The sequence below is a fragment of the Meriones unguiculatus genome, chromosome 12 (genome assembly GCF_030254825.1).
Source record: "Meriones unguiculatus strain TT.TT164.6M chromosome 12, Bangor_MerUng_6.1, whole genome shotgun sequence".
Classification (NCBI taxonomy): domain Eukaryota; kingdom Metazoa; phylum Chordata; class Mammalia; order Rodentia; family Muridae; genus Meriones; species Meriones unguiculatus.
Window position 1 is genome coordinate 61,942,427 of NC_083360.1, and position 17,503 is coordinate 61,959,929.

The window sequence follows — 17,503 nt, forward strand, 5'->3', positions numbered from 1 at the left end:
AAAAAAAACTTTAACAACCAAACTAAGCATTTCTGTTACGCTTTTATGACAATGTCAAAGAATAATTTCAATTACCAATCTAGATTCTCACTCTTGAAAGTTGAAGTAAACTGTCCCACAACTTTCAGGGCTTAATTAACTGCTGCAAATAACAGTTCCGGACTAGGCTATTTAATTCATCAGTTGGTGAGTTCGTTGGGCATTCATGAAAGGATAAAAGCGCGCCCAGGTAAGTCCCTCGGTCTAACCACTTTTTCATTTGACCATCTGATTAAAAGGGATAGAAACTGGGTTTTGGTTTTTAGGTATAAAGACGGTGTTTTACCTCCTAACATTCTTCCTTAGGTTTTAGGGCAATTTTCAAAGTTTAAAAAAAAAAAAAAAAAAGACCTCACTTTTCTGATATTACTTGCAAATTTCGCCAAATGAACAAGTCTGACTTTCATAAAATAAGTATGTCCTAAAACTTCTAAGCATTCACCAAAACCATCTAAACTCTTGTCAGCGTAAAGAACGCCTCTGAGGTGAGATCTCTGAAACCCCAAAGTGCGAGTCACTGCAGAACAGAACAGGACTTTAGGTCCCCAAATACGCAAAGGAATAGGTTCCCAGGACCACCACCTCGAACTAGCATCGTCACCCGCCCACTGCGGGCACCAGCGTCCCGGGGCGCTCAGTCTACCCTCAGCCGCTCGCCCAAGATACCCTCCGCAGCCGCTCCCAAGCCCCGCGAGCACCGGCCGCGGAGTGGGGTACCGCCAGTGCCGCCGCGGGCTCCCGGGAGCCCCTCGGGGGTCCAGGGCCTCCAGTCCCGTCCCCGCCCGCCCCAGCAGCCTCGCCCGCCCGGACCAGCTCTCCCCGCCTCGGCGCGGGGCAGGGCGCACGCGGCGGCCGGAGTCCCAGGCCGCCCGCACAGCCACCGCAACTCCGCGCCACTTCTCCCGGGGAGACCTGGCTGTGCGGGGGTCAGGGAAAGCCGTGGAGGGTCTGCCGCACGCACGCGAGCAAGGACACACAACAAAGGCGTCTGGGGCCGGAGGGGAAGCTCGAGAAAGCCACGGAGACAAGTACCTGAGTGAGACAGATGGGAGAATACATCATGACTTCGCCTTAAAACGCACTTTCCCGGAGATGCCCAAGAAAATCTTCGAGAAGCAAGGATTTCATCTATTCATTTTACAGTCATCTGAGCGCAGCGACGCGATCAATCAGGACGGGGCTCTGCGCTGGATCGCCGCAACTTCGCAACAAACCCAGTCCTCCTTAAATAGCCAAAGATTCAAGTTCACTCGGCGTGCTAGATTTCCCGGGGTGAAATCCAATCTACACTTTTAACCCTCTTGCGGTCCGCGTGCGCTGGCCGAGCTCTCCGAAGCCGCCGCTGGTGCAGGCTGCTGGTCGCCCAGTTTGGGAGATTTGTTTTCTGTTTTGCAGTTGTTGTTGTTGTTGTTGTTGTGGAATTGGGGTGCGAGAGGGTTCGGTGTGGGTTGGATTGGGGTGGTGGTGGGTGGTGAAATGCTTTTTTAAAAAAGGCGGGGAAGGGGGCGCAGGAGGCCGGGCGGCAGGGAGAGCGAGGAGAATGTGTCACCGCGCTGGGAAAGTTCAAGGTTACCGCCGCCAACACTGCAGCAGGATCCGGGAGTGGCGACCGCGGGCGAAACTTTGCCGCGAGCCGACCATGTGTGTGCTGGAGGGGGAGCGCGAGCGAGTGCGCGCGGGTGGCGGGGCGCGCGCGGAGAGGGCTGGGTGGGGGCGGGGAGGGGGGCAGGGAGAGGCCGGGGTGAGGGAGGGGGCGCGAGCGCGGAGCTCCGGGGCGGGCGGAGAAGGCTTCGCTGCGCTCCTGCCCGGCCGCGCCGCCGCCCGCCCGCCGCGCCCCGCGTCTGACCCGCCGAGCGCGGCCGCCGCCGCCGGTGCCGCTGCCCACAGCCCGTGGAAGGGATCGGAAGGACCTCCTGAAAAAAAATCCCAAACGATCGATCCCGCTTGGCTGCAAACTCCTCTGTTCTGTTCTGGGCGCTTTTTCCCCCTCCCTCTCTCGCTTTCTTTCCTTGAAAAACTTGCAAGTTGAAAGATTCACCGGTTCCACCCTCTGGACCCCGCTGGAGCTCTCTCCAAATCAGACTTAAGGATTGTTTTATTATTTAATTACACAATCACCGCTTTACTCCTCCTCCTGCAAACGCGCGTTCCTTTTGCACCAGCCTCTCCACACCCCCCGCCCCCCACCTTCCTCCTCCTCCTCCCGCGCGCCTCCCCCAGCCCTCTCCTCTCTCCCCCTCATTTGTTAAAGGTATCAGACCGGTGCTACAGTACTGGGACTTTTTTTTTTCTTTTTCTTTTTCAAAAATAGCTCTTCTCTCTGTCACCCTTCGTACACTCCCTACCCCCTGAAAACCCGACCGGGGAGAGGTATTTCACTGTCCGCTGCAGACGCTCAAGCCCCGAGAACATCCTAATGGGAGAAGCCCTGAGCCGGTCTGGGCCCGAGAAAGAAACCAATGGAAAATTCCCTCACACCCAGGCCGCCCCGAGCTGGGGCTGGGGCGCAGACTCTGGCACCCCAGGCGGTGGAGGGAGAGGGCGGAGGCGGGGGCCGGAGTGAACTTGGCCTCCCGCGGTGGGAGCGGACCGGCGCGGAGCCGGGGGCGCGGCGGGCGCGGGCGAGCGGGGAGGGGTGGCGGGGTCCCCGGGGCCTCGCCGCGGCGGCCCGCCCTCCCCCGGCGCCCGGTGCACGTGGCCGCGCTCGGAGCGGGAAGGCCGTGCTGCTGCCACCGCTCGCCCCTCCTCCCCCTCCTCCTCCTCCTCCTCCTCCTCCTCCTCCTCCTCCTCCTCCTCCTGCCGCGCTGGCCTTGTCCCAATCCCCACCCCCAGGGCCCGGGGCGCCGGCGGAAAGCGGCTCCCTTCCCGCGGGGGTGCGGGCAGGGCGGGGCCGCGGCGCGCCCGGGCTGCTGGGCGGGAGCGCGCCGGGTGCGTGTGCGGCTGCGGCCCTCCGGGGCGCTCCCGCCGGCGCCCCGCCCCCCGCCGAGTGAATGAACTTGATTCCCGGGATCGGGGAGGCGGCCAGCCCGCACCCCCGTCCGCGCGGGCACTCTCTCCCACACGCCGCCCCCCAAATTCCGGGTTTCCGCTAGGGGTGGGTGGGGAAGTGGAGGAATCAAAGGCTGCCCAGACAATGGGGAGAGAAAAGTGAGCGCCCGGGGCTCCGCGTCGACCCAGCTTGGGGCCCGCCGAGCGTTTCCAGGCCCCCCGCGGCCTCCCGCTCCCACCCAGTGCCCTGTACTTTCCCCCTCAACTTTCTCCGGTCCTTGAGCTCCTGACCACCGTGCCCTCCCCCGGCGGACCTGAAAGAACCAGTGACTTTTTCCTTCCCCAAGTGGAAGTTACCCACATCAAGCATTTCACAACGACACATCAAGAAAAGTAGGCAGGTTCAAGTCAACCATGAAATGGTCACTTTTTAACCCCGTCCTGTCCTCATTAGGGAAATGCTCAAACACAGTCCGTTTTCAAAAAGCGCTCTTAATGAGGCGAGCTTGCCAAGTCTACCAGCTGCAGCCCCTGTAAACCAAGAGCCCGGTGAAGAAAGGCGCAGGGGGTGGGGAGACGAGGAGGCGGGGAGGGCCGTGGGTCTGGGAGCACAGGTAAAGTCGGGGAAACTGTGAGAACCGGGGCCAGTTAACCCTTTAGGGCACGCGCCGCGGGGTGCGTCCTCCCAGCTCCCCCGCTAGGCAAATCCTCTAGTTAGCGTTCTGACAACGTTAATTTCCTTTGTACCGGTCATTTCTTCTTGAAAAACTGGGATAAAGTTGGCAGTCTTTATAGATGAAAGGAGGTGACAGTCGGGGTTAATCCAAATAAATACTTCTCTCTCAAAAATTTTAGGCAACCTCATCTTAACTTTTAAAAGAAGGAGAGAAAAAAAGAAAGAGAGACGAACAATCCCAAAGCATCACTTTGTGCTAAGCTGCATCCCTTTTCTCACCCTCACCAGATCCTGCGGGAGGGGGCGGGGACGCGCCACTGATAATACCAGCTTTAACTACTGGAGTTTCCCTTTGAACAAATATTCAATTTAACTGGAGTTAATTTACCATAAAAGACATTCCCCTTGGCACGAATGGACTCATGTCCTTGAACACACCTCTTTGAATGCCTGGACTCTTACAGAAGCCATTATTTCGGGGTCTCTTTAAAAATCCAGCGCCCATCTCTCTGCTTCCCTCCCTTCCTCCCTCCCTCCCTCCTCACTACACCACCCCCAGCGAAATCCTGGCACCCAGAGAGCACTCTTTTCAGCCAGAGCCCAGAAACAGCCCTTGTCCCCTGGCAAAAGAGGCCCAGTGCTGGGCCCTGGGCAAGTGTCTCCAGACATCCCTACCTTCCCTCCCTTTATTAGTCTCCTTCCCCACAGAACCCATTTCCTTTGGCCACTAAAACTAGGTTGCATCCAAAAGTTTCTCACAAGCTTAAAAAAGAAAAATGAAAAATTGACATCATTATACAGAAGAATTCACAAAAGCTGCAGAGCTCCAGGGCAGAGAAGCAGCGACAGACACAGGTAAGAACCCAGAGAACCCAAAATTCAAGGCCTCCCAGGCCCATCCCTGAGAGGCTGGGCTCTCTTTCAGGTGTCCCATGTCTGTGTTTGTACAGTGCTGATGGCTGTGGTACATGCTGATAGCCATAGGGGATGCTTTGTAGTTTGGGGTTTTGGTTTGTTTCCAAGAGAAAAGAAACGAAAGAAGAAATAACAGTGAAGTGAGGAAAACCAAAAAGGAGTGAAGAATGAACAAAAGATATCCGGGAAAGAAGGGCTTAGGGGTGCTGGCTGTGGAAGGCTTTGACTTTCAGACCTTGGAGTCAGATTCAGGAGGCTGGCACCTCATGGGCCCAGACTCTTGCTGCTCAGGCCACTGTAGGCCTGGGACCTATGAGCTTCTGGGACCTCTGATTTCTCTGGCTTCCCTCAGCACTTGTCAGCACCTGGCTTTGAGAAACACCAGTCTTTTCAAATCCAAGTAGAAGGATAAAAAAGATGGGTTGTAAAGTATGTATGTTTTATAAAGGCAGGTTTCACATCGCTCTGAAAAGTTTCTGATGCTGTCAAAATGTCCCCAAACCCCCCAGACTTTGGCCCTTGCCTCTCCTAACCCTCCTGTTATTCCTTTCTTGCAGTGGGGGGTAGGAAAAACCCCCCTATGAACTATTCTCTCAGCAACAGGCCATATGATCTTCTTCTTGGACTATTCTCTGCTGCTGCATTAAGGAAAGGTGTCTTTTTAGACAGAAAGTTTATTGATTGCTAAAAGAAAAGTCAGGGTTTCTCATGGGTTTTCAAAACCTAACTATATATTTTAAAATACACATTGCTACCCAGTTAGGAGTCTCTCTGACCTCTAGAGAAGAGTTTGGTATCTCCTGATAGTGATTTCTTTGTTTTGTTTCTTTAATCTTTCTTCTTTTTTAAAGAAACTGCAGAGACAGATTGCAAAGCCTGGGCAACTTCAAGTAAGGTTTCTCCGAGCTTAACAGAGCTGTCATTTTCAATGCACACCACTACTTTTATTTTTTTATCTCTTGCATGTGATTTTCTGGGAGGTTCAACAATTCCCCTAGCTGCATGGCCAGTATCAATGTTTAAAAACTAAATACAAAAGAGACAGGTGACCTTCTGACCCCAGGAAGCAAGCTTGCAGAACTGCAGGTGTCCACTGTGGCATACCCAGGGACCTTTCCTCCAAGTATGGCCTGGAAAACATAGATTTATATCCAGCAGTTACAACACCAAAACCCTCCCCCCAAAAAATGCATATATAAACAGTCAGCAAGTGCTAAGACTGCCTGTTCATGATGGGAACTGCAGGATCACGCCCGGCTCTTGGAGCCTTTAAACTACTACTGTCAAATTAGGGGAGCAATTTTTCCCCACTGGAGAATTCACAACTGCTTGGTTTCCCCACCTACTGCCAGGCCTTTGCTTTTCAACTGAAATGAATAAATAACCTTGGACTTCTCTTCCCTCCTCCGGGAGCTGTTTGGTCTCCCCTGAGGACAAAACTAAATGAGAAAAAATGACGCTGTTAATAATGCCGCTGCTGAATGCCTGTACTTAACTATTAAAAAGAAATCCCTCTAAGCATGTCTGCATCCGGGGCACAGTCGCAGTCTACAGCTCTGAACGTGAACAAGGACCAGTCCAGAGGCCTCCATGAAGGTTCACTGGTTACATTTTCTCTACGGAGACAAATCCAGTTCAGCGAGAGATTCCCAACTTTGAAAATATTTGCTCCGGGGCTACAGAGTCAGCAGCTGGCCTGCAACTTTTGTCTGATTTATTTTGAACCTCCAAATATTCTGTCACAGTCGCCTGGCTTTGTGCACAGCACTGCAGAGGTTACAGACATACAGGGTGGCGAATTCTCAGCTGATGCTGCTGCCTCGAGCTTTCCAAAATAGATCACCTTTAAAGTAAAACCATCAGTGTCTGGCCGGGGAAACTCGCGGCTCCTCTACACATAAGCTGTGACCTGTGAAGACTGACATTCGGAAAGGTCTGTCTGAAACACCCAGGTAGTCTTTGCACTGTAGCATTAGGGGTGGCCACAGGCCATCTTAAACCTCCACTGCCCTTTCTCTAGTTCTCTTTTGAAAAGCTGCTGCTCTGTTTCAAAATCAAAATAATGTACAGACGGGGATCTTCCCACTTAAGTTTCTAATGAAAAGGTAAGAAGCAAAAAGAAAACAAATGACTGGGCCTAAACAAAATATATATTCAGAAAGAAAATCTCTGTATGTATCTGAACCATTTAAAAAACACAAGCTAATAAATTTCAAAGCAATGAGTACCGTCAAATTGTGTGATATCACATGAGTCCAAAAACAAAGTTACAGATGTGTGTGATATCACTTCCACTCAAAATTATGCTGCAGCTTAGTCTGACCATATTAAAACTAAATGGATGCTTATGCCCGTCTAAAGAATAAAAGGAATTTACTCTGCACATCAAACAATGAATCTGTCACCATTTATTGTATGAAACACTCAGCTAATCAATTTCCTGTTAAAATAGCTTTCAACAATACTCGGCTTTAAAATTCATCAGGGCCAGTAAAAACCTTTGCCCAGTGCACAAGAATGCAGCTCTGACCACGGACGGTAATTACCATTCTAATACTTTTATTGCCCAAGCGCTTTTTCCTGTGCTCCCCATCACTAGGCAGTATATTGTATCAGTGAGTTGGAGTGTTTGACCTTTGACCACATATGATTTAATAGGGACTTTTCAGCGCTGGCGCTCTCTCCATCCCTCATACCATTAAATAAAAACATTAAACCTCAAATGTAAAACTGGAAACCACAACGTTTTTGCGTTTCACAACCCTGTGCAGTTTTTACTTAAGCTGCTCAAAGGTCAGCCTCTTAGGCTAACAACACGCTTCCCAGTACAGTAAATGCACCGGGAAGTCACTCATTCTGATTTTGATTAAATCTCCAAACCCTCCTCCCGAGCACACATGCACCCCGCTTATTTACACGCGCATTCTTTCTAACCGCAGAAGCATGCGTGTATGACTTTCTGGACTTACTCCACTTTAGGGCTGATTTAAATGTCTGTTCAAATATGGGTTCAAAAGTTAACGCCCCCCCCACTCCCGTTGGAAGTTATAGTTACAAAGGAGGGAGCTATAGGACCCGTTCAAAGAAAGTCAGTTAATCTTGTGTATTTTGGCGCCTTTTCCCTGCCAGCTACTGAACTTGAGGGGGTAAGGAAAACCTGGAGATCTTGTCTGTCCTGTCTCAAGTTCAATGGCAGTTCTTCCGACCAGGAGAGGAAGATGGCCATGTTCACAGCCCTAATAATAATTCAGATCACGCCACCTCGGCATCTTGTGTCAAAGTCGAAACTGGCTTCCCCGCCCCCTCCAACCTGAAAGCTGCCAAGTCTTCACACACTCCGCATTCAACCACAACTTAATGGATGGGATATTGTGCATTAAAATGTGTCCCAGACTCACTGTCGAAGAGGACAAGGGAGAAGGCAGACGCGCAGACAAGCACACACAGATTTAGGCAGAGGGGGATGTTAGGCTAGCGCAGAAACCAGTGGGGTGGGAAAATGACGCATTAACAGGAGCAGGAAGAAATCCATCATAATCCTTTTTTTTTTAAGAGTTGGGGCTGCTGGAGAGAGAAGGGCTAACAATGTTTTGCTGAAACGGAGTGTGGACGAGTGAACTAAAGTTTAGAACGACACCAATTTTAAAAGCTCTTTAACACACCAATGGGAGCTAAGTAAAACTTTTTTTGCATTTGAAAACACATTTTAAATTAAGAATATGGAACAAAGTGGTTCCTTATGATGAAGGAATGTGCTTTTACTTAAAAAAAAAAAAAAAAGGATGGGCTATATGGGCAACTAAGTATTATTTATATTCCCCCCTACGTTAAAGGGAGAACGGGAGAAAGTTGAGCCAGAACGGGGTGGGGGTCCTGGATCCCGAGACGTTTGGATTTAGCGTAATTCACTGATTCCCACCCTAAGAGCGTTAAAGCTGCCAACGCATAGAAAATACGTGTTTGTATCAGTTCCGAAAAGGCAGCAGCACCATTCAATCTTTAAAGCAGAAACATGGCACCGAGAAAAGGAGTGAAACAGTGGCTTTACACACAGGGACAGGAAATAAGCGGTGCGCGCAGTGTTACGGGGGAGGTTGCGAAGGACGAACACGAAACCAGACAGTTCCTTTCAAAGCCACGTACCATCGCACGCACTACACAAAACAGATCTTGCGTCCGTACAGAACCCTGGGCCGCGGACTCGGTGCGTCTCAGGTAGACATTGGTGGTTGCTTTTGTGTCTCTTTTGTGTTTGGAGTTTTGAGGGTTTGGGGGAGGGGCTAGTTTTGGGTTTGTTTTTCTTTTAAGCCGTGCCGGCCTAGTCTGAGAGTGTTTAAACTACTTCTGCACACTCCCTGGCCGAGCAGAGCAGCAGGCTAGCCTCTCCGGGGCGGAAGAGTCTCGGCCCGCTCCCGCAGGCTGTGCGTGCGTGCGTGTGTGCGTGCGTGCGTGCTCCGGGGCGCGCGCTCTCGCGCGGGCCTCGCCGCGCTGGGATTGGCCTGGCCGCTCCGCCCGGGCTCCCGCCCCGCGGCCCCGCCCCGCCCCGCCGGCCCCGGGCGCGGGAAGCCGCTCTTGGCTTCCGCCTGGCGGCGGGAAGGCGCGGGGGGCGGCCCCGGGGGCGGGGCTTGCCGCGGGGGCGGGGCCACCGGCTAGCGGAGGGGCGGACGCCGCCGGCCCGCGCCACTGGCTGCGGCTCCTTGTGGCTCCCCGCCACGTGGCCGGCTCTGCCGCTGCCCGGGCATCGCTGCCTCGGTGCAGATGGAGCCCGGGAGGCCCCTCGCCCCACGGCTTTTGCTTTCGAGCGCTCGAACTTGGATGCATACTTAGACGATGCCAGACATTGGCGGAGAGAAAGCAAAGAGCCCCAACCCCTCGCAGCCAGAGGATTGGGTAGTGCGATCACAAATAAACCTGTTTTAATTAGTAGTTTTGAAAGTTAGATAGGTGGTAGGAGGAATGGCTGAATTTAAAGTAATCCCATTAATTTCATCTTAAGTATACTTTTGTCCTTGCACGGTCAACAGAAGGACCAAGCAAAGTCGACATAAAATGGTGCATTAAAAATGTAATACTTTAAAGGTAAAAATACAACATTAGCCCTAAATGCACTTAGTTACCAACCCACATGTGTTCGGAGATTTTATTACAGGAGTCATAATTATGTAATTGCTCAACAGGCAACAATAGCTTCAAATAGCCTCTAAAAACCCTGTTCAATTATGTGATTGCCAGCGAGACCAAAAAACACCCCCAATGAATTGTTCTTATTTCTGCTAACCGTGAACCTGCCGGTATTTCAATCCCCATTATGTTTACCCTCAAAGTTCTGATGAACTTAAACAACACCATTAAGGTTTGCAATCTCTACAGTATACACTGTAAATAAAGATGATGTTGGGCCTGATTACAAAAAAAAAAAAGCATGTCCTTCCCATACACACAGAAGCATTTATGGATGGTGTCTGGCCGTTCATGTATGATACACATACCAATTTTGATTATTGATCCTAAAATAAAGACGTTTTACCCAATTAAATTTTAGAAATGCACTATTTAAAAATGGCTGTTAGCTGCGTGTGTAACAGTTACCAGCGTCCCCGCCTCAAACACCAGCATAGTGATGGATGCCTTTCTACAGCTCCAGAGTGTTTAGGAAGGGAGACGAACAACTAGGAAAGAGGATGGAATGCATCAGCAGCACGCTTGGCCCCAACTTCTGAGGGAAACGTTTCCTCTCAAGGTCTGTCTTGCTCCACGTTAACATGATTATAACCACTTAGCAGCAGCATGGCCATAATTCACTGTACGCAGGCAGACAATTCAAGTGAGCTCCGAACAAATTGCTTTGCATTCTAGGATTTACTGATTGTAGTTTTGTGGTCAAATTGTATCCGTGAAGCATTCCAGACCAAACGTACAAGGTGAAAAATTCAATGAGCTGGGTGCAAAATTCTGTAAAGCAGGAGAGAGTGTACGGTAGACAGGCAGTGTTAACTCCACTCTTCCACATGGGCCACGGGAGACATCTCAGCGTCTATCTCATGCAAAGGAGCCTTGTAAAGAGAATCTAATCCTGTTTAGAAAATATCTTTAAAAAAGACAAATACGGAGGAAAAAAAACAAAGAAGGAGAACTGCTTTCCACTCTGATTACAGCATGGTGGGATCTAGGGCTGGTGTCACCTGTCAGTAGTTTCTTCCTGAGTGTATTCTTTAGTGATGAAATGTACCTTTGCATGCCACATTCAGGCTTTTGTAGATTATCTTTTCCTGTCCGCATGTCATTTCTCTCTTTCGACATGTGATGGTTATAAGAATTCTTGTTCCTATGCCTATCACTCTTCTGCCTGTCAAATATGCACATAGCATCATTGAGATGATGCTCCAAGTTTGCAAAATACGGAGATAAATTTTCACGTGTGTCATACAGAAATCTGTCTTACAGATTTGTATTCCCCCCCCCCCAGTATATTATCCATCCTTCAAATGGCAAGTGATCATCTTTTGATCTACATTGATGATTTTCTGGGTTTTATATTTGGCAACATAAGAAATATAGAAGTGCAAATTAGGACTGTTTTAGTATAGGTATTTCTTTGTAAGTGATCTTGATTGAAACCTTTATAAAAATATAATCAAGATTTAATATCTTATATTTCTTATAAATTATAACTCCTGCCTTTAAAAAAATCACTGTCCATTGACCAATGCTGCTTGATCATTTTAGACCTAGGGACCATCTCATTAAAATTGCAGAAAATCCATAGAACTTACTGGAAGATTCTACCAAATTCTAACTTTGGATTTTTCTGGTTCTTCCTAAAACCAAATAACTGGTAATGCAGTTTCTGTATGTTTTCTTCAAAGTAAGAAGTTTTTAATGTGCTAGCAACATCTGTGTGTTTATCCCTGAGAATAAGTGCTAATTATTTCCAAAAGCCATCTATTATTGCAAAGCTTTATGTCATAATTGAAGTAATTCCTCTGCCCCATCTAAACCAGTAATTTTCAGGCATTGCTCCAGAGGTGTTTATTTTGTCTTCAGTATTTCCTAAAAATATAGGAAGCATATTTTCATTACTTTATATTAGTAAAGGAAATATACTAATTTATTGTATTATAATATGTTATTATATTATACATATTTAGTCTTTTGGTTCACCAAAATTATTTGAGTGTAATGCATATAATAAAATTAGTGGAATATTTAATACTCAATGCTAAATCAAACAGATATCATTTTACAAATAACTGGATAATTATTTGTAATTTATATAAAATCTTAGACATATACAATGTATTTCTTATTGCCTCCAGGCAATAATTTCAATTACTTTTTTATTATTTAAAAAGTATTTAGAAAGACATAGACCTGGACATTTATAAAATGCCAGATTTGAGCATTTTGTTGGAGTTAACAGACAAGCAGGAACTGTCTGTCCAGGTCTTATGAAGGAGAAGAGAACGCATATCGCATGTACTTCCCTGTGAAAGGAAAAATCAAGGAACTTATAAAACACAGTCTCTAGGAACATTTTACTTTCCATTGTTTATGGCAAGCTTTAGCTATAACCCATAAGTTATTCCTCTTCTGTAGACACTCATTGTAAAAGCAGTGTCTTTTACCCAAGAAAGAGTTTCTCATCATTCAGAATTATATCTGCAAAGAACTTCAAGGGATTTCCATGGAGGCTCTAGCAGTGAAGGTGAAACTCCACACTACCCAGGACACACGGAGTCACTTTGTAGCCACAGAGAGTGTGGGTACAAAAATAAATGTCTACATGCAGTGTTCTTTCTTCACTAACTGCACACTGCACCTGTGCACACACAGATCTGATGACATCTGCTAACACAATAAATCTCAAGTGGTTTGTGGTGTCATCAAAACCCTGAGATGGTGGTATGGCTCACAGCCTTACTTACCAACCCCAGGCTATGGCCTTGTTAAACTTCACAGGCTAAACAGAGACCAACTAGGACTCATTCCACACACTTCAAGAGCAGGTTAAGGCGGTTTAAAAAAAAAAAAAGCCTATAAATTATGACTCAATATGTGAAAGATCTGCTTTCAGATTGAGCAGTGGTAAATCAATGTCTTCTGGCTTCAAAAAAAAAAAAGTATGGCAATTGTTAAGATTCTCTATTTAAAGTATCAATCATTTCTTAGCCTACTTGTGTTTTTAAGATTTCCTTTAAACACAAATCATGCGCAATTAAATCTTCTTATCTTGCTCATGCTTTCATATAACAAGAATTTTAACTATCAAAATGCCCATAAGAGGGAATTGATTTGAACCAGTCTCACTGTAGTGATGAACAAATTGAGCAAAGAAGAACCAAAAGCTTTCTCAAAAAAAAAGTTTTTTTTTTTTTTTCAGGATATTTTATGCCATATGTAAGGTTTCTGAGACAACTAAATTACTAAGATTTTTTTCCTTGTTTTTTTTTTTTTTTTTTTTTTTTTTTGCCATTTCAAAAAGAAGAAGAATTGCCTGGCAGTCCAAATACTAGTAAGGCAACAGGATACCAGGAAATGCTAAACATTCCATTATCCTTGAGTGTCAGCCTGGCAAAGGACCATCCTGTTTTTTGCACAGTGAGCCACTTATCCTTGTATCCAAATCTTGTAGTCAGTTATCCCCAATGTCACAGAATGCTAGTGTCGTTTCTAGAGCAGGTTGGTGTCATTTCAGATTGCCCATTGCTTCATAAGTTCTATAATCACACTTTGTGTCATTATGCCATAGCTCAGAAAGGGTAGGTGCAAACCAAGAGTAAGCATAGGAAGTAAGCATGCTAGCATGGGCCCAGCCCTCCTCACTAAACACTGCTCTAAGTAGAGGGACAGGCTTTGGAGGGCCTCTGCATTTATAATATGAAGGGCTTTGTGTGAATATTCCCTTCCAAATTTGTTTAGAAAGGAGTCAAATTCACACGGGGTCTTCTGAAAACCTTCACGTAGACTCTTTTTTTTTAATTAAATTTTTATTTTTTTATATTAATTACAGTTTATTTCACATAGACTCTTAAAAGAATAAACCATGCTTTTCTGCTCACTTTCCAGGCAGTTGGTGTGGGTCTGTAGTATGAAAACAGTCAATGGAAGCTGGAGACAATTTTAATTAGGCACAGTAAGTCAGCTGCGCTTCCCACCCCTGACCCAGTGAAACAAAACCAAATCCTCTTTTAATGTATTCAGAACCCAAACCAGTATCTTTGGGAAACTTTTGATACCACCAGACTACGTGTTGTGGGAAATAGTTTGGTTTGTTTGTTTGTTTGTTTGTTTGTTTGTTTTATGGACAACAAGAAGGAACAGAGGGGAGGAGTATGAAATGGTAAAATTCAGCACACAGGCTAACCAAGTGTGTGACAGTGGTGGCTGCTCCCTCCAGCTGAGGGCTCCATGATGATCCGGAGACAAGGAGACAGCTCAGAGACAAGGAGAAATACAAGCTTTATTGATTTCTCCGTGAGTCTCTCCAGTCCCACCCTGTGTTACCCTTCTTCCACTATTGTGTTAAAAAGAAAAGAAAAGAAAAGAAAAGAAAAGAAAAGAAAAGAAAAGAAAAGAAAAGAAAAGAAAAGAAAAGAAAAAAGTATTATAAAAACAAGAGCAGAGGCACTTTGCATTAATACTCAAGATGAAAACAAAAGGCATCCAAGTATAATCCTGTAACATAACAACTGTTTCATTTGGACATATTTCCAACAGGTACTTTTATGAATAGTATTTGCTATTTACAAATTTAAGGTGGACAGAATTCTGTAACTTTTCCGCTTAGCCTTCTGTTTACATTGTTGAGACTGATGCATGCTTACAAAAAGAATAACACAGAGAAGCTAGAAAGTAGTTTTTGAGACTTCTAAATAAGAGAGTAAGAAACAAAACTGGCAACTCCTCCACCCCAGGGGACGGGATTATTATTGTTGTTAAAATTAATTGTTAATGTTTAAAATAAAGATTTTATGTAAAAATCTAAATGCACTAGTACCCTCGAAAGGGGGTCTGTCTGGACCAGTACTGGCCTGAACCAAGAGGCTGCAGTAGTGTCCCCTGGCTCGGTGACCAGACTTGTTCTCCGTAGTCTCTATTGCTCCTGGTTCAATTACAGTGCCCCACTTTCCTCTTCTAGATGGCAATCCGAGGGCTACCTGGCTAGCCTCTGATGGCTAAGCTGGTGGGTAAAGCCAGCATCACAGAGGAGAGCTCCTGACCCTGAGCCGCTGCTCGCCTTCAGTGTGTATTCGGCACATTGAAGGGAATGTGGGCACTAAAAACTAATGTGCAGCCACATCAGAACAGCTGTGCCTACAAGCTGCTTCACAGACAAAAGGCCAAGGTCGTCCCTTACCACCTCTCCAGCTCATGGTCAGAATTAATGATAAATGTTCATAGACACATGACCCCACAAACCGTGGCCTGCACACAGTAGGGCCTCTCCTTTCTCTTATTAAGAACTGAAGAACAGTAGTTGAGTGGGGACAGTCACTTAATGGGGATGACACTACATCTTCTCTACGGGATTTGGGAAGCCCCTAATGGAAAAAGTAAATACCTTATAACAATCCTCTCACGGACATGAGATACTAGGCCAACATTCTTGTAGACAATCCCTGTCCAAGAAAATATAAAAAGCCTATCCCTCTACAGAGGGATTTTTCAGAGCTCTAAACCAGGACATATGGTACAACCAAGAACTTTTTTAAATGGACCTACGATTTGAAATTTTTTATGTAGAGGTCTTTTTGTTTTTCAACCAGTCAGCAGTGGTTCAGTAAATGGATAAAAATCAGTTTTGGCGACAATCACTTCCACCCTGTAGCCACCTTTAAAACATCCCTACAGTCCACATTTGCTTGTGGGGTTGTTCAGAAGGGAGCCCCACTTTCTGTGTATTGGTGCCTATGTCCTCCAGTGGACATGAGGATACACATGCAACATCAGGAGCCAATAAATAATTGAGAAGCTCATACATGATGTATGTCCTGAGGCTACAGTTACCTTCTTGGACAGCACAGGGTAGTCCCATGTCCCACCAAGCTCCAGGCAGAGCAGTCTCAATGGCCCTTCTCTTGCAGTCTGAACACTGTACCTCAGCCAGACCAGACCCTCTGCTCTTTCCCTGTGGTCTGAATAGGCAAGCTTATTGGGAAGCATCTTAAGTAACACCTACAACCTGATCTTTTCCTCCTCTGTGGCCCCTTTAGGCCAACAAGCAGCACCTTCATTAGGCAAGGTCTCCCTTAAGGCAATAGTCTTCCCAATCCTAAGTTGAAAGAAGTGTTATGACAAGTGATAGTAATTACCGTATTCTCAGGTCCAACCCCACCTCTGCTCTGTGCTGGTGTGTTACATTGATTATTGCAGCCCTTTCAGAGGTGAGGAGCCTGAGGCTTGGAAAAGTTAGCTAGTCCACTGCAGGTCACTCCTGTCGGCCAGGTCTGATGAAATGAAACAATCCCCATGACAGGAACAGCCTACAAAATGGCTACCACTGGAGACAGATGGCCCGGATCTGAGGTGGCTTTGGAAGCTGTGCAAATGCCTTGTAGAGAATTTATCATTCTTCTTTTGAAATTATCTTCAGGACCCCAGGCACAATCTTTCGAACATTATCAATGGGGTAGATCTTCCTTCTTTGAATGTGGATTTGGGTTTTGGATATAGACATGATTCATTCATTACCCTGTGGTATTTAAGGAACTTATTCAGCTGGGTAAACCAGTTTGGCTCTAAAACAACCATGATAGAGTGTAACAAGATTATTATTCACTCACCAGGATGTTATGAAGTGAGAGAATAGGCTTAAAATTTAGACTTAGAGGCCTTGAAATTTGAGGATTCGGATCCCATCTTAACTACCAAAGCAATGTGATTCTGGGCAAGTTATGCCATAGTTCTTAGCCATGTTCTCTGATCCTCAAACAGAACATTAAAAAAATGAATGTTTTTCTTAGTGTGCTGGTGTGTGGATCAAGTTTTTTCATTTGTCAAAATTCTTAAAATCCTTTTAGTTAACCAGCTTGGTGAGTCGCGGGTCACTAAGAGATAACTTCAAACTGGGCGGGCGTGGGAGAGGGGAGCAGGTAAATGTTGCCGGGAAATGGCACCAGGGTTGCCCTCTGGACACTCACATGTACACGCTCACACATAAGGTGGGGGTGCGGAGAACTAGGACCATAGAAGGCCTGCAACCGCAGCAAATCAGGAGGTTGAGGCAGGAAAATTGCAAACTCAAGGCCTACTCGCAATGCAGAATGAGTTCAAAGCCACCATGAACAACACAGATCCTATTTCTAAATGAAAGATCCAAGGTGGGCTAAAGCCATAGTTCAGCACTTAGGACAGCCGAGCAAGTACTCAGCCCTAGGTCCAATGGCCGACACCGCAATAAACGAATGAGCTGAGTATGTGAGTGGACACGTACTAAATGGTTATGAGGTCATGTAAGGGAACGTTCTATAGCAAGAAAGATGCCATCCTGTGTTTGATGGGCACAGTGTGAGCTGTGGGCACAGTGTGAGCTGTGAAACTGTTGCCCAGAGGATCATGCTAAGAAAGAGAACACTGAGTAAGTGGCACACTTCCAGGAACCCAGCACTGAGGAGGCTGGGTTAGGAGAACAGAGTTAGACACGAGCCAGGACTATATAAGCAGACCCCATCAGGAAGCAGAGAAAAGGAGGAAGGGGGAAAAGACAAAAAAAAAAAAAAAGGAAGATTGCTGGTAATCCAGAAACCACTTTCTGCTCTCCAACAATGCTACACTCAACATTCTCCCCAAAGATAACTACTCCCCTACTTCTAATAATGCAAACTTACACCACCTGCTTTCAAACTTACATACAAGGGATGCATGCAGTAGCTCCCTTTTATGTCT

General features: G+C 46.6%; 1 protein-coding gene across 7 annotated transcripts in view; it reads right to left on the reverse strand.

The window, feature by feature from the left end:
• Positions 1-8,832, reverse strand: part of Nfib (nuclear factor I B) — a 224,547-nt gene extending 215,715 nt beyond the window's left edge. For 3 of the 7 annotated variants that reach the window (XM_021649507.2, XM_060365778.1, XM_021649505.2), the window contains exon 1: positions 1,072-2,191. In XM_021649507.2, the coding sequence (XP_021505182.1) occupies positions 1,072-1,101 (30 nt within the window). In that variant the 5' untranslated portion in view covers positions 1,102-2,191. Of the gene's footprint in view, positions 1-1,071; positions 2,192-8,761 lie in introns of those variants that run through there. The other 4 variants (XM_060365777.1, XM_021649506.2, XM_021649508.2 and 1 more) reach the window with 4 other exon arrangements.
• Positions 8,833-17,503: the final 8,671 nt, after the last annotated feature.